Source organism: Amphiura filiformis, chromosome 13 (genome assembly GCF_039555335.1).
Source record: "Amphiura filiformis chromosome 13, Afil_fr2py, whole genome shotgun sequence".
In the NCBI taxonomy this organism is placed as follows: domain Eukaryota; kingdom Metazoa; phylum Echinodermata; class Ophiuroidea; order Amphilepidida; family Amphiuridae; genus Amphiura; species Amphiura filiformis.
In genome coordinates this window covers 37169701-37191688 of record NC_092640.1, presented here as the reverse complement: position 1 = coordinate 37191688, position 21988 = coordinate 37169701, and the positions used below count along the sequence as shown (strand labels likewise).

The following is a 21988-nucleotide window of genomic DNA, read 5'->3' as shown; positions in this document are numbered from 1 at the left end:
GTTTCACCTATTCCAGGTGTTTTTATGGCAGTATTAATCACCTACCCTTTGCAAATAAAGATATATGATTTAGGATAAATAGCGCCATCTATAGTTTGCATTTAGTTAATAATGAAGCCAATTCTATATACATCAAACAACCGTGCCTGTGCTCTCGTATGGGTGACCAACACAATAAGCTTCCAGAGTTCTACATAATAAGCAGTTAGTTCCTTGCTGAGATTTGATGTTGACCCTGGGCGCTTGTTTATAGCCTATTTATACCTGGATGTTTGTATCGCATCTTTTTGTTAACGGCTGATGAGGAGTTAGTATGCATCTACACTATTTTTATTGGGGTATAACAGTAACTAAAAAACTAAAATAAGAAAAGTACTTGCTTACCATGGAGACTCTGGATGATAAAATGGTGACTGCAATATGGCTGCAGGAAAAGCTGCGGATATTAAAAGAATTGACAATCTGGGGGCACTCGACTTTGGAAGTGACGGGGTGTGCGTACAGGAGTTCAAAACTAGGGGTCTTTCGGTGAGAGCCTAGACACCAAAAAAAGGGGGTCTTTTGGTAAGAAGACCCAAAAGGGGGTCCTTCCTTGACACTGGGGAAAATCGTACCAAAGATGTGTTTTTTTTCGTAAGACTGGAAAAAGCTTTAGGTCAAAATATAAATGTTTCAAAAAGACATTAAAATAATGTATTTTTTTGAAAAATTTGATTAAAAATCATTATTATAAAATATTGTCATTCACAAATTCTTGAAAAAAGGTGTCTTTTAGTGACAAGAAAATAAGGGGGTCATTGGGTGAGAAGGAGTTGATAATGACGCACATCCCGTTACCCATTTGCAGTGAGTGCCAACCCCCGACAATCTGCCTTATTATATATTGCTGACATGTAGATCTTAATAGATTTACTTTCCAATCGTTTATGCCTATATGTACAAACATAATTAGGGTATGCACGATCCTAAGACAACAACAGTCTAAACTGTATTAGTTTAGGTAGCAAACAGTAGAATTTAATATGCCTTTACAAACGAAAAGTGCAAAATTAGAGCACTTTCGAAGTATTTTAAACTGTAATGGGCTTAAGGGCGTTTCCATCAAAGTTGCTTTATACAACCTGACGTGCGTGTGGAAAGATTGTTTGTTTGTAGTTATCAAATGATTGAAATTATGAAATAACGTGATTCATACTTATTTGATTCGCTGATGCGGTGTACCAAGCATTAACCTCAAAGAGTCCGGTGTCCCATCTATAATAATAATAATAATAATAATAATAATAATAATAATAATAATAATAATAATATTAATAATAATAATACTAATAATAATAATGATAATAATAATAATAATAACAACAACAACAACAACAACAACAAATAATAATAATAATAATAATAATAATAATAATAATAATCATAATCATAATCATAATCATAATCATAATCATAATAATAATAATAATAATAATAATAATAATAATATTAACAATAACACCAACAATCTGCATCTGTCGCCCTTCCATTTTGCCGTCCCTGCATTTACGCCTGTAAGCCCACACCCTTATACGTGCATGCCTTTTTAGGCTAAAACGTTGGTACAGAAGGACTGATTTGTTTAAGCAGTATTTAGCTTTAGAAGAATGCGATGAAGAAGAGGAAGAAGTAAACAATGATGGGTCAATTATCCCGACAATGCTTTTGTTAAGATTTTCGAGTAAACAACAGCTACTTACTTGTTTTTTTCTATAGGCTTCCTTAGTGATGATAAAGATTTCTGCGCCCAATACCTCAAAAAATTGGCTTTGTTTTCAAAATATTCATCTTCATTAACGTCAACCTTTGAAGATAAATTAAAACGGATCAACATCACTCACATTTTTGATCCCAATAATTCAGAGAATCATTTCTTCGTCATTAGAGGTGTAATGCTGTTTGTTTGCCGATTAACGACTCTCTACTTCCTTAATAAAGCCCAATTTAATGCTTTTGACAATATATTGAGAACGTTGTTGTGTCTCCATGTGAGACAAAACGACTATAACATATCAGTGACGCCATCCGTCACTTACACCAAAACCCCTCCCATAAGTTACCTTTTCGTATTGCTTATTCAAGTCTGCGTCATCTGTGATCCACTCTGGGAAACCAATTTGTTCACGAATAGCGTCAACCTGCAGCAAATCATATGAGACCGTGTATTGAAAAACGAGAATCGTTCGTTCTAAACTACTCACTCTGATGTAGGAAATAAAACAATCTGGGGGAAATGCACCATTCAGACGTTCATACGGCGCTAGTAATAGCCGCCGTAAAGTTCTAGTTGACGCGTATAAGAAAATGTGTGGGCTCAAAGCCATCGAACCATGCCAGCGAGGTCATCTTGCTTCCTAAGCAGTAAGGCCAAAATTGGGGTAAACTTTCAGAATCATCCCGTAACCAGCTACCAAAATCGAGTTTATCGGGCGAAAATTTGCAGTTTTAATGCCAAATGACATTGTGGCCTAAAATAGGCCAAGGGGATAATATACAACCTTTGTGCCGGTGGTCCCCAAATGGCGCTATGGGCTCCCTTGACATAACTGGAATTTTAGACACAAAATAAAAGTGCCTTCCCATAAAATTCCCACCAGCAAATAAGAGTACATACCCTTAATTTTATTGGGATTTTTAGAGGAGGTAGCTCTCTATTTGTACATGAAATGTGCCCAGGTGCGCCATTAGACAAACGTTTACGGTATATCAATAGCCTTCAGACCACACTATTTGAACTCATTTATGACGTTTTAAAAAATATTAACATTTAGAATATATAAATAAAATTCACATAACTTGGTCGGTATTTTATGACGAATTGGCATCACAATATTGTGACCTGTGAAATAATGCAAAATTAAACAAATAGGATAAAATAAAAAATAAAAAAGTAGATCCCAACCTTTTCTCTCACTGCAACCTTGGTTTCTTCATCTATCCAGTCATTATCTTTTAGCATTTCCTTGAAAGCTATCTTCAGATTGGTAATAAATTTATCTATCTATATGAATGAAATAAAAACTTGGTACGAGGACACGGTTGTTTGATGGGATCATTTATTAGTTTTTCAAACAAAACATCATGTACAACCAAATTTTAGACCTAAACAGCTAAATGTGATACCATGCTAATGTATACAGATGCTCTTGAGTCATTCTCAACTTTAATTTCCCCTCTTTTACAAAAATTATTCACTTTTATAGCATTTTTATAGCTTTTTCGTATATAAAATGTATCTATTAATGACTAAATTGGTGGCGCTATTTAGTTACTGGAAATTACTGTTTCAAGGTTTTAATACAAATAATTCATTTTATTGTTTGATAAAATATGTTTATAAAATTTCCTTGTTGCTTATTTCACCTATTCCAGCTGTTTTAATCTCAGTATTTATCACCTACCCCTTACAAATAAAGAAATGTGATTTAGGATAAATAGCGCCATCTATAGTTTGCATTTAGTTAATAATGAAGCCAATTCTATATACATCAAACAACCGTGAGGAACTGAGCACGAGCACAATGCATTAGTCAAGATACTAAAATAGGTAGTTTCGTATTGGAGGATATGGGAGGGTACGAGGGGCGGTCAATAAGTTCGTAGAACAAGGTACTTGTAAGAGTACTAGCCAAATTCTTTGTATCTCACTCTTGAGCATGGTCACTACAAACCTTAATGCACCCGTCGCAATTTTTCTTGAAACCTTCTATGTCAACAAAATGGAAGTCTTCCGATAGCTCCTTGAGCCACTCTTCAGTGAAGGCTCACCAGCATTGATCACCAGCAAACCTGATATTATGAAGGTAGGACTTAAAATTTTAAAAGAGGTTTCACTAACTGGAGGTTATGCCTGAACCACAATGTGGTTACTTAAGTTAACTGACTCATCTGTCGTGAATGGCAGCTTGACAAACTATGAATAGCGTACAGGACACAATCGGAGAACATTCACATTCCTACCATCAACCTTCTTCACATGATGGCTTGCCTTAATTTTGCTATCAAAATTGTATGATATATGCCTATGATTATACTTTCATTTGGCAAATGATCTGTCATCAAGACTTTCCCTGGATCTCAGAAACCAGAAACAGCGATGAAGACCAGTGATTAATGTATGCCTCATCACCTATAGCTACATATAGATTAAACTTGCCTTGGTCCTCATTCTAAGCGTATAAAAGGTGTGGACCTGAATATGTCAACTGGTATCAATTTTGTACATGAAGATTCCGGGACCCCATCTAGAAGACACGCGGGAATACCCAAATGTTATATTGAAAACACAGTTTATCAGTTGTCATATTTTCTGGCTATCTCATCTTTCTTATTTGGTTCTTTATTCATTATCAATGCCACTGTACTAGCGCGTATATCATTAGTGGTGACGTCAGCAAGTCTTTTGGACCTTGGATGATCTTCAAGGACGCTCATTCCATTCTTGAACTCTAAGAACCATTTCGTTGCTGTTGAATACCAAGGACTTCATTACCATTTACAACAACTCTACATTGTTAAAGTTTATTTGAGTTTTCACCACCGTCGGGGGTAATTTCCATGATGACCCTGTATTCACTTCTGGTAGTACCTGTGAATTCCTGGAGGTAGGCTTTCTCTGAACAGTGTCCTGCCCATATACAGTGATGCAAAAATATAATATCTTTGCAGTAATGTTTTGAAGGAACAAGCTTTCAAATGAGACCAAATTCAATACCGTGCGACAAAGTAGCATACCGAGTTCTACGAACTTTTTGACCGGCCCTCGTACAAGTGGTATCCCAGCAAAACACAAAACGTTTTCGACATCATTCGCGAAATGAGAGAAAAGGTTGCCAGAAAACGTTTAAATGTCGGGTTAAATAAGGGATATATAAATGGTATAACACGTTTTCATAACATTCAAAAACAGTTGTTGATAACCTACTGCAAATATTCTAACCTAATGTTATTTAAAGGAGTATTTCGTGATCCTAGTATCCTCTTTTTATGACATTTTTCAGTAGATATCCACGAAAAAAGCTTATTCCCAAAATTTCAGTTGATTCCGATTTATGCATGATTATGTGTATTACACTGCTCCATAGACAATGTGTTGTAATTTCGTTCTGGTATACCAGAACGAAATTCAAATTTCACGATATCTCTGCTAAACGAATTAATGTGCAAGAATTTTTTTGTACATAAACATTATGTAGCCAGAGGTTTCCAGAAATGCCATTTTAAGTGTTAACAAAATATTTAGCAAAAAATGTTGGCGAAAATTGTGTACAATAACATTTTGAAAACGTTTCCATAACCTTTATATAACCCGACATTTAATGTTATTAAAACGTTTAAAAAAAAAACCCCAAAATATAACATGTTTAAAACGTTTTAAAAACATGTTTGTGTTTGCTGGTGCCTAGCAAGTACTTGTACTATTGAAAGATTATAATACTAGATGCATATATTTCATATCGCAGGTATAGGCTATACGTCGTTATATGATTACAGTTTATTCCATTGAATATTTATCCCAAAATCCACACATATCAATTCCCTGCCCTCGTTACGGAGATATATTAAACTTAATGACAAAGTAAAGGTAAAAACCTGGATATCATATAATAATATGGTGTTACATTGTTATTGTATTAAATTGTATATAAGTGTTCGATATTAGCACTATAAGACCTGTTGCGGAGTGCCGAATATTTATTTCTTAAAACCTGTTGAGAGACTGGATTGACGTGTACTACTCTAAAAGTCATCAGCACAATGCAACATTCTGCAAAGTTACATCAGATGGCAATGAAGGAATGGTGCTCTCCGGTAACCTACAGTCTGGAGTACAGTTCTCCGCACTATAAATCACCGCGCTTTTTTTTTTTGCCTTTTTTTTAAATAGGAACGAACAAAAGGCGTATACTAGACTATACTAGTAGAAACAAAAGTTCATATCGTTTATTATCTAAGTTTTACTTTTCACTTCTCTTACGTTCTTTTTAATATCCCCGGTAAATTGTTCTTCAATGTACATTCTTCCTGTTGCAAAGGCCAAATAGCCGCTGGTAGTGCTCACGCATTCACGCCATCTGGGTCTCTCTGTCCTCGCACCATATGTCGTATCAGCATAAACAAACTTGTGAAAGATTTCTTCGACTTCACGAAATTTCTTACTCAAACTAGATATCATTCCATTAGAAATTGACCACATCATGTAGTTGGCAATAATTCTGTTTGTTCAGAAAAAGATATTGTTTTAATTCTTCTTCTTCTTCTTCTTCTTCTTCTTCTTCTTCTTCTTCTTCTTCTTCTTCTTCTTCTTCTTCTTCTTCTTCTTCTTCTTCTTCTTCTTCTTCTTCTTCTTCTTCTTCTTCTTCTTCTTCTTCTTCTTCTTCTTCTTCTTCTTCTTCTTCTTCTTCTTCTTCTTCTTCTTCTTCCACTCATCAATATCACAATTAACATCATCATCATCGTCGTCATCGTCATCATCATCATCATCATCATCATCATCATCATCATCATCATCATCATCATCATCATCATCATCATCATCATCATCATCATCATCATCATCATCATCATTATTAGTAGCTTAACACCATAGTATGAGTAAATACCTGGGTGATGTGTCTCGCATCAACTTTGCAGCTTGAGCAGTGGAAACCGGCGACCTATTTATAATTGTTTCATCCCTTGATATTGGCTTTGTCTCTTCTGGCATGAGAATATCAAACAACTTTGTCCAGTTTATCTTTGTAAAGAAAGGAGAAAAGCGATCATTGTTCAATGTAAACTTTTCAATGTGAACTTTAATCCTAATACCAGGCATAGTCAGGTAAATTATGGTCAATTGACTCAAGTGGCGGTGTCACAAATTGATACCGTTGTTCTCACAAAATCTGAAAAAGTATATTAAAGAATTATATTCGATTTCGGTCAAATTTTAATATTTTCTGGTTGCCAAAAATTATTAAATAATATTAGTCACAACTGTCAGTCATTTTACGCCGAAATAAGACCCAATGGGATCTAAACTACAAGAACAACGAATTTGGCTGATTCCACTTATGTATTGCCTACGTTTAGACATGTGTAAACATTACTGCCAATAAGATAATGTTACCTTAAAGGAGTATTTCGTGATCCTAGCATCCTCTATTTATGTCATTTTTCATTAGATATCCACGAAAAAACCTATTCCCAAAATTTCAGTTGATTCCGATTTTGCGTTCGCGAGTTATGCATGATTATGTGTATTACACTGCTCCATAGACAATGCGTTGTAATTTCGTTCTGGTGCACCAGAACGAAATTCAAATTTCACGATATCTTTGCTAAACGAATTAATCTGCAAGAAATATTTTGTACATAAACATTATGTAGCCAGAGGTTTCCAGTGATATAAAATCTCAACTTTTTTTGTTTATTGTGGGGGGGGAAGAGGCTGTGGATCACGAAATGCCCCTTTAAAATAAACCGTCACAAATAATAATAAATTGTCATAACATAAGCAAATTTAGAGTTATATTATGACGGGTTACATAATTGCGGAATTTCTTTTTGTGTTATGTTTACAGATTTACTTGAACAATGCTGGCGCCTTATATAAATAATAACATTAACAGCTAACATGGTTTATTACAGCAATAATGTACCATCTTTTAAAATGAGAATTAGTGGGTTTTTAGCGAGTTCGCTGTCGGACAAGTTTAGAACTGTCAAGCTTTCGTCAGGAGTAGATCTGACTTCTTCAGGACAAAGTACCTAAGAATGAGACATGTAGACCGCTCCTTGTCTACTGATGGCTCTGAAAAGAGCCGTTCACTGAAGACTGCCCCTTGTCACCAGAGAACATGCAGATCTTACCAATCTGCTAAATTTAAAGGTTTGGTGGCTCTGAAAAGAGCCGTTCACTGAAGACTGCCCTTGTCAACAGAGAACAAGCAGATCTCGCATATCTGCTAAATTTAAAGGTTTGGTGGCTCTGAAAAGAGCCGTTCACTGAAGACTGCGCCTTGTCAACAGAAAAAAGAAGCAGACCTCGCCTATCTGCTAAATTTAAAGGTTTGGTGGCTCTGAAAACAGCCGTGCACTGTAAAAGCCTATCCCACAATTTTTTTTTTAATGAGTTCGGTCAATATTTTTCGAAACCTGATTTTTGTGCATATTTGTAGTCTTACACCTAATTGGATTCAGCCAAATTCATTGTTTTAGGGCAACCAAGTAAGTTTGAATTAAAGTCATATTATGACTTTAAATACCCTATATACAGGTAAGGGCAACAAAGTTTTCTTTCATTTTACCTCATTAGTTTGGCTTCAATAAAATAACCAGAAAACTCCCCTGACAGTAATTACTAATATGATTTCATATTAAATATTTGGCAAGTAATGACCAAATAAAAATTTGACTGAAATCGCATATTAAGGGTTTATTAAAAGGACTAGAATAACGTTACCTCTGGTATATCTATTTTCAGCTGTGTAATATTGGTAGAGTGGTACAATTCAGTAATATTTCTGCTTTCTTCTGATGAAATCTTTTTAGAATGGAATAACAAAGACATATATACAAGTTACAAGAAGAAGAAGAAGAAGAAGAAGAAGAAGAAAGAAGAAGAAGAAGAAGAAGAAGAAGAAGAAGAAGAAGAAGAAGAAGAAGAAGAAGAAGAAGAAGAAGAAGAAGAAGAAGAAGAAGAAGAAGAAGAAGAAGAAGAAGAAGAAGAAGAAGAAGAAGAGGAAGAAGAAGAAGAAGAATGATACAGTTATACTTACATTTGCAAGTTTTGTTTCAAATTCTAAAACATCAGCCATGTCCTTTGGTGCTGTTGTTCTGTCTGCCCCCAGTAAGGTAGTTATTCCAATCATATAATGGAAGTAGGCGTCTTTATACTAAAGCAAAATATATATGGTTATCATTATTATTAGTGATTTTTTGATAGACAAATTCAATCCCCCCTTTCGACCTGCCAAGAATGCTCGCCCCCCCCCCCCTTGGCCTGCCAGAAAATCTTCCCCCCCCCCTCCCCCCATATTTAACCAGACCGGGGTACACATACTGCGTGTTTCTACTGGGGAACGGTTGGCGGGTAATGCGGTTTAGTTTAGAGTGTTACCGGTTAATGTGCTCAGTGGAAACAGATCGGTTCAGAGTGATGCGGTGTGGACACCCGGCAACCGTGATCCACCTATTGAGGTAGATCATGTGGTGTGACACCCGGTATTTCTGTCAGTGGAAACACACCGGTTAACGGTGCCTGGGTGTTGAACTTCCTTTATGTACATTTTATGTATCACATCGTGACCTTAAAAGCAGCTTGGATGTCAGGAAAAAAGTTTCAGTACTTCCGGTACACACCACAACCCTTATTTTAAGCATCAGTAGAAACGTGCTGGTTGTTGCCTGAATCGGATTGTAGGTTACCAGGTAATACCGGGTAAAAATACAGAGTGCTCAGTATAAACACGCAGAATGTTATTGCACCACCCCTTAATTGTTGAACTCACATTTGCATACTGATCCTCCAGGTAATAACGGCTCGGAAATATTGGTCCTGTCTGATCTATCTGCAATACAAACAGACGCCAAATGAATGGTCTCATATTCAACAATCATATAGGCCTACCTGAAATGATTCAGCAGTACGCTAAAAGTGCACAGTTTCCCAAAAAAGGGAATATTGGTCTTCTGTCAAGCTTAGGTCTAGTAATGAAGTAATTGCCGGTCGCAATATATTGGGAAACACAGTGGATAACTGTTCCTAAAGAAATGAGTAATTGATGAAAGTAATAACGTTTTGGAAATGGTCATCTGTGCAAGGATTTTGTACGCAAAGAATATGCCAGTTGTCTTCAAGTAGGGTCGACCAATCGCTGGACAAGTTTGAAACTGGATATTTCCTTTGTTCTTTTTAGATCGTGACACATTGCATTCTGATGTAATTTAATTTTATGAGTGTTTAGCAACAGGGGGAAGGAGAAGTACGCCAGGCCTTGAGCTGGCTTTTAGACGCACCGATATAATTTATTTATGAGTAATATAAAACAAAATTATTGCGTTCAAAGTCCTTGAACATAATTATGACAATATTTCCAAAACGGTGTTAGTACTTTCACCAGTCCCCTTTCTTCCCTAATAGTTACCCACTATGATTGTTGAATATAGACGAAATATATATTGACTAAGATGTGTATTGTTCCATTCGCGTTCCGGCTCGTTGAATGCAACAATCCATCTTTATCCTCGTGAATTTGTTTTTACCATCACACTCTTTACAAACGTTTGGTTCATTTTGGACGGAAACTTAGCAAGACATTCAAGCTATACCCAGTCGAGTCATATTCGCTTACCCTAATACATGCATTTTATGTAAATTCGACGTATAATTATCGAATTTATTTTGAAATAATAATTATGTCTAGCAAAACATTAATAATGCTTCAACATTGACACAGTACGTATGCTGTTCTTTTAACATAAATTAGTGTGGAAGTTAACATGATTGCAAAGACCACTCACGAACAGAATGTTTTTTGATGAATTTTCCAGGTCGATATCTACACCAGCGCTTATGATCACTGATACTGATGATCCCAGTTCCTTTCCCAAATTTGCCAACAAAGTTTCTAAATCGAAGTTAGCATCATTCCAGGAGCCGCCTTCTTTGTCACCAAGAACTGGCCATCCGCCAAATTTTTTGACAAACTGGGCAAGAGGTGTCGAGTTTTTCGCTTCAATAGTCTCTGAAAAAGAATGAACAAAAAGTGTTATGATCCCCAGTATGTTCATGACCTCCCCCCCCCCCCCATTCCGAAGAAGATGACTGTCCCCTAAGGCATCAGTAGCAGCTTGTGCTTAATGCAGTGATATTAATTTTGCTATAATACATTACCTAAATCTATGCAGGAATTGTAGAGATCTTTAGCCTTCCTAATACTTTCAGTATCGTCGTTTGATTTCTTTTTCTCAAGCAATCCTGTAATCAAAGAAACAGGCCTAACGATAAGCAATACAAGTTGGTGCCGTTGCTATGTTTCACACCTGTTGGGGTTCACTTGACTTGGGAGTGTCGGGGATATGCGGACGCCAGTTCCCAACTTTTTTTCTTTTTTACTGTGCAATTTGACACGAAATAATGGGTCAGTTTGTGAGAAAGGCCCAGAAGGTATCAAAAAGAGAGATTTCTCAGTGAGACTGGGAAACGTTTGGTTCATAACATTTTCAAGATATAGAACTAAAAAAAGCCATTAAACATGGAATTTCATTGAAAACTTTTATAAAAGAAAGGTGAAATTTTGTTAATTTCGGAGAAAAACGGGCCATTCGATGAGATTTGATATCAGAAATTTATATACGAATTCTTGAAAAGAGGAGACGTTTGCTTACAGTAAAATAAAAATTGTTTGAGAGGGAGTTAAAAATGGGGATTATTGTGGCCACACATTCCTGTCACCAATTTTTAGTCAGTCCGCCCTTCCCGGTGGGTTTCACCAACTTGAATAAGTTTTAGTTTTAATATTGGAAATGTATTTGCAATGACGCTTTTGGCTTATAATCCTACCGACCCTGTGTGTACTGACCTCTCAGAATAACGTCTATTTGATCGCGGAGACGTTCAAAGGTCCCATAACTGGAGTGTTCTTCTGGTATGGTATTCCTTTTCAGCCATCCGCCACATGCAAACTCATAAAAATTATCACATGGATCTACTGCAGGATCTATATTACTGAGAAGTTCGCCGGCTTTATGTATAAAGTGTGTAAAAATAAAGCAAAGTGTGTAATATGTGGTTATTTTAAACATGCTGAATTTTGTGTGATACAGTTGAGGTAAAGAGGAAAGTTGCAAACTATTCTCCTTCTCCAATTACGCAGAACCAAGCCCGATCCTAGATAGGTCGGCACTATTATAATTGCTGCATGGATATGCCGTACATGTATAGAGACATTTTCACCGGGATATACAGTAAGCCAAATAATTAAGGTACCAGTTGTGTTCACCCCTGTATATCCTAAATAAAGACAAATATATCCAAATTAGAACAAACAGCCCAAACCCCGTACTCTTTAGCTCTGATTTAAGACCTTATTCGTTGAAATTGGTTGTGAATTAAAGAAACATTGATCTAAAACCTAATTAAGAAACGAAAGTTGCACTTTTGTGTCCTGATCAATGAGAGCCCGACGCTAGTTTAACATGCTAATCAATGGGAGCACGACGTTAGTTCACTTGTTCGCGAACACTTTCTGTACAAATCAATACAGCATGCAATGGAGTAAACTGCAACTTTATTTCTTTAACGATTTCAACGAACGAGGTCTTAAATTCGAGCTAAAAAATTCAGCTATTGGCTGGTGGTTCTAATTATGACATATCTGTCTTTGGTTAGGATATACACTGGTAAACGTAACTTGTACCTTAATTTTTTGGCTTACTGTATAATGAAAGCCGGCTGACCCTTCTAAACAAAGTTATCACAACCCTGCTATGTACACTCCTATAAAAGGTATTTTTGTGAGGAACCTACACATTAGTAGGCTTATCTTTAAAATGATTTGTATATCAATAAGGAACTAATGAGCCAGGTATTCCATTTAACATCTACCCTATTAAAAAGTTGATAAAATTCCTGCAATCTTATATGGTTCTCTGACGTGTTACATGACACGCTATATAACACGGTTTATCGCGTTTTAGCTTTCGTTCGATATAAAAACCTCTCTGATTGGGAACATTTGGGGTTTTGACAAAAACCAATCACAGATACCGGATTTTCCACTAGTCACCGGCTAGAATCTCACACAGCTCTTGTGATGCTATTAACTCATCCGTGTAGGGTGCTCAGGTGTATTGAGGTGGACACTGTGCATAGATTCATTTGAGAATCGTTTTGTAGCCAAACCTTTCCATATGTACTTGTTATAACACAGTGGGCAGTTGTACATAGCGTTGCCCCATTCTTGGTCTGTTATAACGTAATGGGCAGTGGTACATAGCGTTGCGCCATTTTTGGTTACCTGTTATAACACAATGGGCAGTTGAACACAGCGTTGCGCCATTCTTGGTCTGTTATAACGCAATGGGCAGAAGTACATAACGTTGCGTCGATCTTGGTTACGTTTACCTGTTATAACTCAGTTGGCAGTTGTGTCATTCTTGCTCACCTGTTATAACGCAGTGGGCAGTTGTACATATCGTTGCGTCATTCTTGCTTTTAATAATGATCACAGCAACTGCAATGATGAACACGAATAAATTAAACTCTCTCAAATTAAACAATGTTAAAACAAACAACTGCCAAATCACTGGCGTGTGACCATTAACAAGGACATGACTGTGATTATCTACTTGGCTCACTAATAGCCACTAATTCCCTGTGCTAAAAGTTTCTCGACCGCTAGAAACATATACATCCCCGTACCCCTTAAAAATACCAAAGCGCTGCACATGAGGCACAGTGTCATCGCCCGATATCTTCATGGCAGAAATCGCCATGGTAGGTTGAATCCACAGCCACGCTTGGCCATTTTGTTCCGACCTTTGAGACGCATAATGATTCGAGGGACCTGACTAAGGCTACTGACAATAGCCGGGTAATTGATTTCTCTTGTGTGTGAGTAAGCTTGTATACGACATTGAGGTTAATGGTCATCGATTTTTATACTGCATCCACGGGAATAGTGAGTGCAGCTATAGCCTGCGCGCTGTAGTCCATACAGGACCAACGCAATATAAAATTAGAATTTTGGTCAGTTTTTGAGTCAAGACGCACGGCCTTTTCTCAAGACGCAAGCTAACGACTATCATATCTGTTCAACACGTATTTTCAAGTGTATGAGACCAGATCTGGTTTCTTGAGACGAAATCATTTACGGGAGATATTCATCATTTTCTACCCCGGTATCCGAAGATTTTCGTCTGATATTAAAATCGTGCATAGCAATTCACGTGTATCGATCCCGGGTATTTATTTTAGTATCTCTGCTGCACCAAGTAATTATTAGCCAGGCGATGTCGGTGTGTGAGGGTGTTTTCTAAAACACCAAATCTTCTAAGGATTGTGGGAGACTCATTATGATTTTAGGAAGTCTAGTCCGAATTCCGTTTACTTGGGTCAGAGGCAGAAAAAGACGTGCTAAAAAGGTCTTGGTTCACAAATAAAGTGTCTCACCCAAGACGCTCACAACTCTCCTCTGCCTGGAAAATGGCAGGAAGAAGCTCACTATTTTGCTTTATTAATTTAGATATCGTAGAGCAAGATCCTGGAAAATTTGAAAGACATTTCCTTCAGGTTTATTATAGGAACAGCTTTATAGAAGACGGTCTTGAATGGGTCGGATGTTTGATAGGGTGTGTGTGAAAATTGAAGGCTTGAGAGCGGTATATCGTCTGGCTGCCATGTGGGATTATTTTTGACAATATTTGTGACAGAGGATAAACTACTCAATCATGTGATTTAAATGAAGATTCTGATTGGTCATTTAGCTGCACATAGCTTTAAATAAGCTGAACGTAGCTAGCTGCGCATAATGAATATTCATATCATGCTGATAACTCGCACCTGTAAGATTAGTATCTTTAAAGAGAGCGGTATTGCATTCAATATATGATTGCAGACATACACAGGTGATGAGAGCAACCTGCTTATAGTGCAGCGCGATATATTCAAAATATATTAGAACCTATGGCTATGGTAGTTAATCCGATTATTACATCACTTCAACAGCGAAGTATATGAGGCTTGATATTACACGGGCTTTTACCATTACTATTTCCTCTTACTTAACAAAATATAGAGGAATTTATCAGAATTAAAAATCTAGGGTTGAATGAACAGGGGTACGAACCAACAATATATGGATCCATAGACCAGAGACTATACTAGTATGCTACGAGTCGTTTGTTTATCATACTAATTGATTATAGAATAATGCGCATACACATGATATACTATCTCCGATCAATAATGAAGGGCCCTAACCCTAACCTAACCCTAACCCTATCCCTAATCCTAACTCTAATGAAATCTTAGCAAGTTGGCGCAGCGGTCGTTCCCTCGCCTTGCTTGCACCACTGAGGTCCCGGGTTCAAGCCTCGGCGCGGCTCAATGACCCATGTGCACTTGGTTTATCCCGATTGCATGCTCGCTCTCGCAGGTTTTCCCCGGGATCTCCGGTTTCCTCCTGCTTAAAAAAAAATCGGTGATTAGTTGTTTGGTTATCAAAAACTTCCTTCACCCAATGGAATTTGGGGAGCTGCACGGGTAATTGGTGGATGTTACAATCTAAGTGCGGATAGGTTTGCGCTAGTGTCCGGCTGCACAATGCCTAGTTGATGCGATCTGATTGTGATGATTCACCATGGCATCGAAATGACAGCGCTTTGAACACTCCGAGATCTATGTCATAAGGCGCTATATAAATACCGAAATTTATTTATTTATTTATTTAAGATTTTGCGGGAGATTACTATTTACGCATCGGAAAAAAATCGCACCCATGACTGGCACATGACGCGTGTTTTCCCGTTCTTTACTTGAAAGTCTTCATCAAATCAGGTCTGTGATCAAATACGCGATTACTATTACTCACCATGGTGAAGGTGGGTCGGGGCGGGGGATGTGTGGTTTGCGGACGGTAGCATTTATATGAAGATTTGTAAACCTTACTCACCAAGTCCAGCCAGTATTCCAATAGCTAGTACCCATAGCGCTCCACAGAGGATGAACAAAAGTCGTTTCCTATTTACGTTCTTGACTTGGGTGTCTTCGTCAATTACGAGATCGATTTTATCACCACTCATACTAGCCATATTGGCACTGTGAATTACAAAATAATTATGCTCTAATTTTGGCTACATTATTGGGGCAGCAGAACGTAAGCTGAAACGCGCTCAACTGGAAAGTTGGCTAGATGTTAGATTTTTTGGTAAACGCATAGGCTTAGGAACCGGGGGACTTGGGGGGGGGGGTCCCCCAGGTCCCTCAATAATTTTGGCGCGGGGCTGGAATACCTTTCAGGTCCCCCCCACAATAATCCTAGGTGAAGTCAAAATTGTGATAAAACAGAGAGAAATGGGTGTTTGTGACCTATATTTTGCCAAATGTTTTGAATCTGAGGGGACCCCCTCGAGCACCCCCCAAGGTGGCATGCCAAAAAATTTCAATTGTTCACCCCCCCCATGTTGAAAATCTTCCTAAGCCTATGAAACGTATAGATAAATGGTGAGAAGCAGACCATTACCAGGAACAATGGGCGTGTTGTTTATGACTGGTGAGATGTTAGTTAGTTTGATATCCATAACAAATTCTTTTCATGTTTAGTCAAAATAATTTCATGGCTGATTGAGTTTTGCTATACTTCCTCATTTCAACTGCTGATTCCCATAATTATTCGCTTCAAATGTTTCAAATAATTTCCCTCACACTTCACAAGATTTTTTTTTTTTTTCTAAAATAAAAACCCGATTTTTTTCTGTCCTATATCAGGACATTGGTATAATGGTAGTTAATCCTGTTACATCATCACTTCTACTGTCCGAATAATATATTTTAGTTTCACCGTCGTTTATCAGGGAGCTGGTGGTAAATAAGCTAAAGCAGACTATTGCGTGATTTGATTGCGTGATCAAAGTATAGCTTGTAATAATTTTTCACGCATATTATGCAACATTATTCATCAAGCCAATGCTGCAGTGCGTTTTAATATGGGTTGTCTTATAAGGCTAAAAATACTTCTTATGCATCAAAGCCCATGGCAATTTCACAAACGAATGCGGAATGCCTCTTGTTTTTTTCTTGTTTTTTTAAAATTAAAATGACATTTTGTGATCCACAGCATTATCCCCACTTTTCTCAAAAAAGTTGAGATTTTTATACCACTGGAAACCTTAGGCTACATAATGTGTATGTACAAAATATTTCTTGCAGTTTCATTCGTTTCGCAAAAAATATCGTGAAATCTGAAGTACAATCTCGTTCACCAGAACGAAATTACAACACATTGTTTATGGAGCAGTGTAATACACATAATTATGCATAACTAACAAACGCAAAATCGGAACCAACATCCAATATTTTTTTTTTCATGGATATCAACTAAAAAACGTTATAAAAAAGGATGGTATGATCATGAAATACTCCTTTAAGATGTCATTTTCAAGAGAGCCTCGTATAATAACCATCTGTTCACTAGCGTTCTGAGTGTGTTATTGTATTTAATCTATGATTGCAGCGCTAGACAAAAACAGGTGATGAGTGCATCCTGCTTGTAGCGCGATATATTCCAAAATTATTTTAACTTATTGGTATGGTAGTTAATCCTGTTACATCATCACCTCTACTGTGCGAATAGTATATTTTGGTTTCGCCGTCGTTTATCAGAGAGCTGGTGGTAAACATGGTTAATAAGCTAAAGCAGACTATTGCGTGATTTGATTGCGTGATCGAAGTATAGCTTATAATAATTTCTCACGCATATTACGCAACATCATTTATCAAGCTATAGCTACAGTGCGTTTTAATTATAGGTTGTCCTATAATGTGTATTACTCTGTCACGGTGTGTCTCTCGATCGTCCTCCATTTTTAGACGTCATCATGATTATCCACTTTTTAATTTAAAAAAAAAAGAATTAGTTTAATGGCTAACACTGAAACATTGGATATATTTTTTTATAATGTATCAGCATTTTACTTTGTAAAATCAATATAATGCTGTTGTAGGGATGGGTATTAACAATTTAAATGTCATATATTCTAGTTTCACCGTCGTTTATCAGGGATCTGGTGGTTGACAAGGCAGACTATTGCGTGATTTGATTGCATGATCGAAAAATAGCTATATATATGTTCAGTATCCTCACGTATGTAATGCTGCATCATTTATCGAACCATAAAAGCGGGCTTCACCGCTCAATCCGACACGCCGCTAGTCCGACACGCCTCTAGTCCGACACGCCCGCTTGTCCGACTGCACACATTCCCTATACTTAGGGGTGCGTCAGTCTGAAAATGAAAAACACTCCGCTAGTCCGAAAAAAAGCATGCGCTAGGCCAAAAATGAAAACCACTGCAGCAGTCCGGCACGCCGCCCGTCCGACTCCGAAATCACTGCGCTAGTCCGTAAAACGAAAACACCTGTGCAGTCCGACACTGCGTTAGTCCGAAACTGAAAACCATAGCGCTAGTCCGAAACTGAAAACCACAACGCTAGTCCGAATCTAAAAAACACTGCGCTAGTCTGAAACCAAAAAAAATTGTTTCCCAAATTCAGATTGTGACTAGCGCAGTGTTTATCAAATTCGGACTAGTGCAATAGTTGTCAGTTTCGGACTAGCGGCTTGTCTGACTGATGCAGTGCATTTCAGATTCGGACTAGCGGCGTGTCAGACTTGCGGAATGTCGGACTAGGGCCATGTCTGACTACGCCCTGTACCCATAGATGGGGTAGTGCGTTTTAATTTATAATATATTGTTGTTCTATAATGTGCATTGCTCTGCAGCAATACGTTCTAAGGAATCGGATATTAACGTTTGCACACTAGGGCAATGGGAGCTGAGAGCACGTTGATATTTTTAAAATTAGCATGAAAAGTCGACGATCAATTGAAAATTTTGACCAGCTAAATACACTGTAAGTACGTATCATTAGATTTATACAATTTACTTCGTTGACTGTTAAATTTAAGAAATATCAATTTTTAATCATTTGCCACATTGTTTGTATTATATTGCGAATTTCAAAAAATATAATTATTTGATATCAGAAGGACATTCCTCGGCTCAGTCCTGCGCCACAGTTTGTTCCCATAGGCCTTTTTTGTTTGGTGGGTAATAAGTTGTAGCGACGGTCTTATATAGCTTAATTTAAAATACATAAACTAGGACTCACCGATTCTCTCGTGTTTAACAGTATTAAGATGGCCCAATTAATACCAGTCTGGGGTCGATCCAGGAAACCAGAAGCGTTGGAAAACCTGCAAAAGGTGCTAAGTCACTGCTAGCGCAGCTGCTATGTAAAGTACACAGGTAATCGCCGTTGGGTGTCACTGTCACTACTATTCAAATTGATTTCAAAAACATAATTGGTAAAAGAGTGATATAGACGCTGAAATATTACTGTAAATGAAACTTCAAATGTGTAAGACCACTACACTTTTGCTTATCATACATATTAAAGAACGTGAACATATATAATGGGGTTGCAGACAGACTAAATTATTTCTACATGACCATGACCTATTCACTGTATTCTTTATATTTTGTCCTCTCAACCGTAAAAGGACATTCACACTTTAAGATCAACTTTCCACTCAGAACGCTAGGTAGTCGGTAGCTATTGTTATACAAGACCCACTCTCTCACTTAATTAGGCACTGGAAACAATTTAATTCGGTGTTGAAATTCATCACATGTACATGTTCTTAAAAATTCTATAAAATCTTACCCTCGAATATCCAGTAAAAAGTGGTAATAAAACTTTCTTTCCCTGGTATTATTTTCAGTTCCAAATCCAACCAAATAATGGGTAATAAACCCTTGCCCTTCTTCCATGGCCCTTCTTACCTATGTAGTATTCAACATTGGCATTCGACATGCAGTAATAAGAAATTGACCCCTGTATGTTCATTTGAGCTCCCTGACATACATGGGGACTTCGAAAAAAAAAAAAAAAAAACACACATGTTTTATATAAGAAGAAAAATGGAAGGGTTCAACGTACTTGCCTCCTTATTTTAAGCAATTTTGCTTCTTGACGTGGAAATATGATGAAAAGTTTGTTAATTACCTTGTACATACTTACAAAATATAAAAACTGTGCATATGACTTATTTAATTCTAACTTGTAAAGTAATTAATACGACTTAAATACGAACCCCACCCAGGTGCAATGGGAAGCTGTTAGGGTTAGTCCCAGTCGTTGTACTGATGAACCCTGCGCCATTTGTAGGCTGCAAACGTGGTTCCGGCATAATCTAATGACGGCGGAATAAATGTAAAGCGCTTTGAGGCTGTTTACGGCATAAAGCGCTATATAAATATCTACATTTCTTTATTTATTTTAAACTAACAAGTGCTCACCCGATGGCCCCGATCGGAGTCAACAAACTATGGAAAATAGTCAATATGAAAGATATTCCGAACATGTATCAGTTTTATTGTGCAAAATACACGATACCCACAACTTTGTTATCTGAAATTTGATATTGATCAAATTATTAGGGGCTGTGCAATAATTATAATTGGTGGCGGGGCCAAGAAATGTTTGGTGAGCCAAACGGGGAGGGCGAGTAATTTTGGGCAAGCCGAGACGGGGGCAAGCAAATTTTGGCACAAATTCATGGGGCGCCATTTAAATAAAACGCTCTAAAATGGCTTAGGAAAACAGTACGGAAAAGCTTAAAATATGCAAACTTTCACTAAAATGACCCAGGCCAAAATCAACTGCTTCGAGTTCACGCAACACCAAACACGCAAACACACTGTTTATTACATAAAACACATATAACTATTTAATTAGTGCAGTATGGCTATCAGTCAAATCCTTATACAATATTGCAACAATTATAAAAATTATTACAAAGAATATTTAAAGCTATACCAAGACTGGAGATTTTGATTGGCTGACTTTCTAATGAGATTCCGTTGATGGTCGTAGATCCAAGATTCGACAGTGTCCAAGATCGTGTCTATCCACGGTACCACAGTCTCAGTCCAAAGTCCTGATGACTATATTTCTTACTACCCTAGCTACTATGCTAGTATTCTCCAAATGGTCTTCTATGTTGCCCATAAGCTCCTCTCTCGGAGATCTCTTGAGCAAGCTTTCTGATCCACTTGACAGACAGATAACACACTATGTTAGTCCAGCAAAATATCACAGTTCGGTGATGGAGATATTTCAGTTTCCCGCTTCTTTGAGTCGACAAACAATGAAATACTATTGGCCTTCACTACCGCATTTGGCGTATTTAATTCTCTCCTACAGAATATTCCATGAACAAACACTATTTTAAAAACAAGTAACTTTGAATGAATATAATAAATATTTTGGGGGCAAATAACAGTAATTTAAATTGTCTGACACGTAAGATAACAGAAATGTGACAATGGAAGTAGAGCCTTTTAGTAGATCCATTTTCTATCTATTGATTACACGGAATCCTTCGTGGAGCTGTTTTCACCATTATTATTATCACACTAACGTGATCCAATTGTGGCCAAAACGGCGATGTCGACCCTGAAAGTCAATATTTGGACTAGCAAGAGCATACAGGGTGTAACAATAAAATTTGTACAATTTGGAAAATAGAATGACACAAGTATGCCGCTTATTTTTTGGTTTGATATTTATATATCTATCAAGATAATTTCTTTAGCCACCAGATAAGCTTTATTTCAATAAAATTGATTCTATGCAAGTGAAGATATGTAAAGTATGTAACCTAGTCTTAAAACTGCTTTGGCCACTTTTGTGACTGAATTGAACCATGGACAAAACGGTTGGAGCTCTTCTAGGGTCTGTGTTTAAGCAATGGGGTATTCGAAGTGGTAGAAATTATTACATAATATGATATCTCCTTGAGTTTTTGAAAGTCACAACTAAGCACTGACATAACAACCTTATTTACTAGGAATCGTAGCTGCAGCTCAACAACTTCAACCCCAATTCACGTTGGAAGAGCGTATTTTAATGGTTGTCACATTCGGTAGCACATGGAGTCAAGCAGAAACCATAATATTGTTTATAGCTCATTTTCCGAACTCATGTCTTCCATCAAGACATACAATTACGTATAACTATGAGAAGTATGTAGAATTTGTTAAAAGTACCAACAGATATGCTGGCAATGGTGGTCGCCCCAGAATAGCTAGAAGCCCAGCTGAACATAATTTCAAAATCTTATTGTTTTGTACTTATGGACGCAAAAACTGTTCTCAGTTTTAGTTACCAATGATATCTCAG

The 21988-nt window shown here is 37.2% G+C and overlaps 1 protein-coding gene across 2 annotated transcripts in view; it reads right to left on the bottom strand.

The window, feature by feature from the left end:
• The window catches only part of LOC140168294 (membrane metallo-endopeptidase-like 1), a 38057-nt gene extending 18854 nt beyond the window's left edge, over nt 1-19203 (bottom strand). The window contains exons 1-16 of one of the 2 annotated variants that reach the window (XM_072191647.1): nt 18914-19203; nt 15696-15841; nt 13188-13256; nt 11604-11765; nt 10916-10999; nt 10543-10766; nt 9531-9590; nt 8799-8915; nt 8483-8563; nt 6642-6775; nt 6017-6254; nt 2942-3040; nt 2100-2177; nt 1740-1843; nt 1196-1254; nt 385-436 (exon numbers count right to left, since the gene is read on the bottom strand). In XM_072191647.1, coding sequence (XP_072047748.1) covers nt 385-436; nt 1196-1254; nt 1740-1843; nt 2100-2177; nt 2942-3040; nt 6017-6254; nt 6642-6775; nt 8483-8563; nt 8799-8915; nt 9531-9590; nt 10543-10766; nt 10916-10999; nt 11604-11765; nt 13188-13256; nt 15696-15834 — 1700 coding nt within the window. In that variant the 5' untranslated portion in view covers nt 15835-15841; nt 18914-19203. The remainder of the gene's footprint in view (nt 1-384; nt 437-1195; nt 1255-1739; nt 1844-2099; nt 2178-2941; nt 3041-6016; nt 6255-6641; nt 6776-8482; nt 8564-8798; nt 8916-9530; nt 9591-10542; nt 10767-10915; nt 11000-11603; nt 11766-13187; nt 13257-15695; nt 15842-18913) is intronic. The other variant, XM_072191648.1, reaches the window with a different exon arrangement.
• Nucleotides 19204-21988: the final 2785 nt, after the last annotated feature.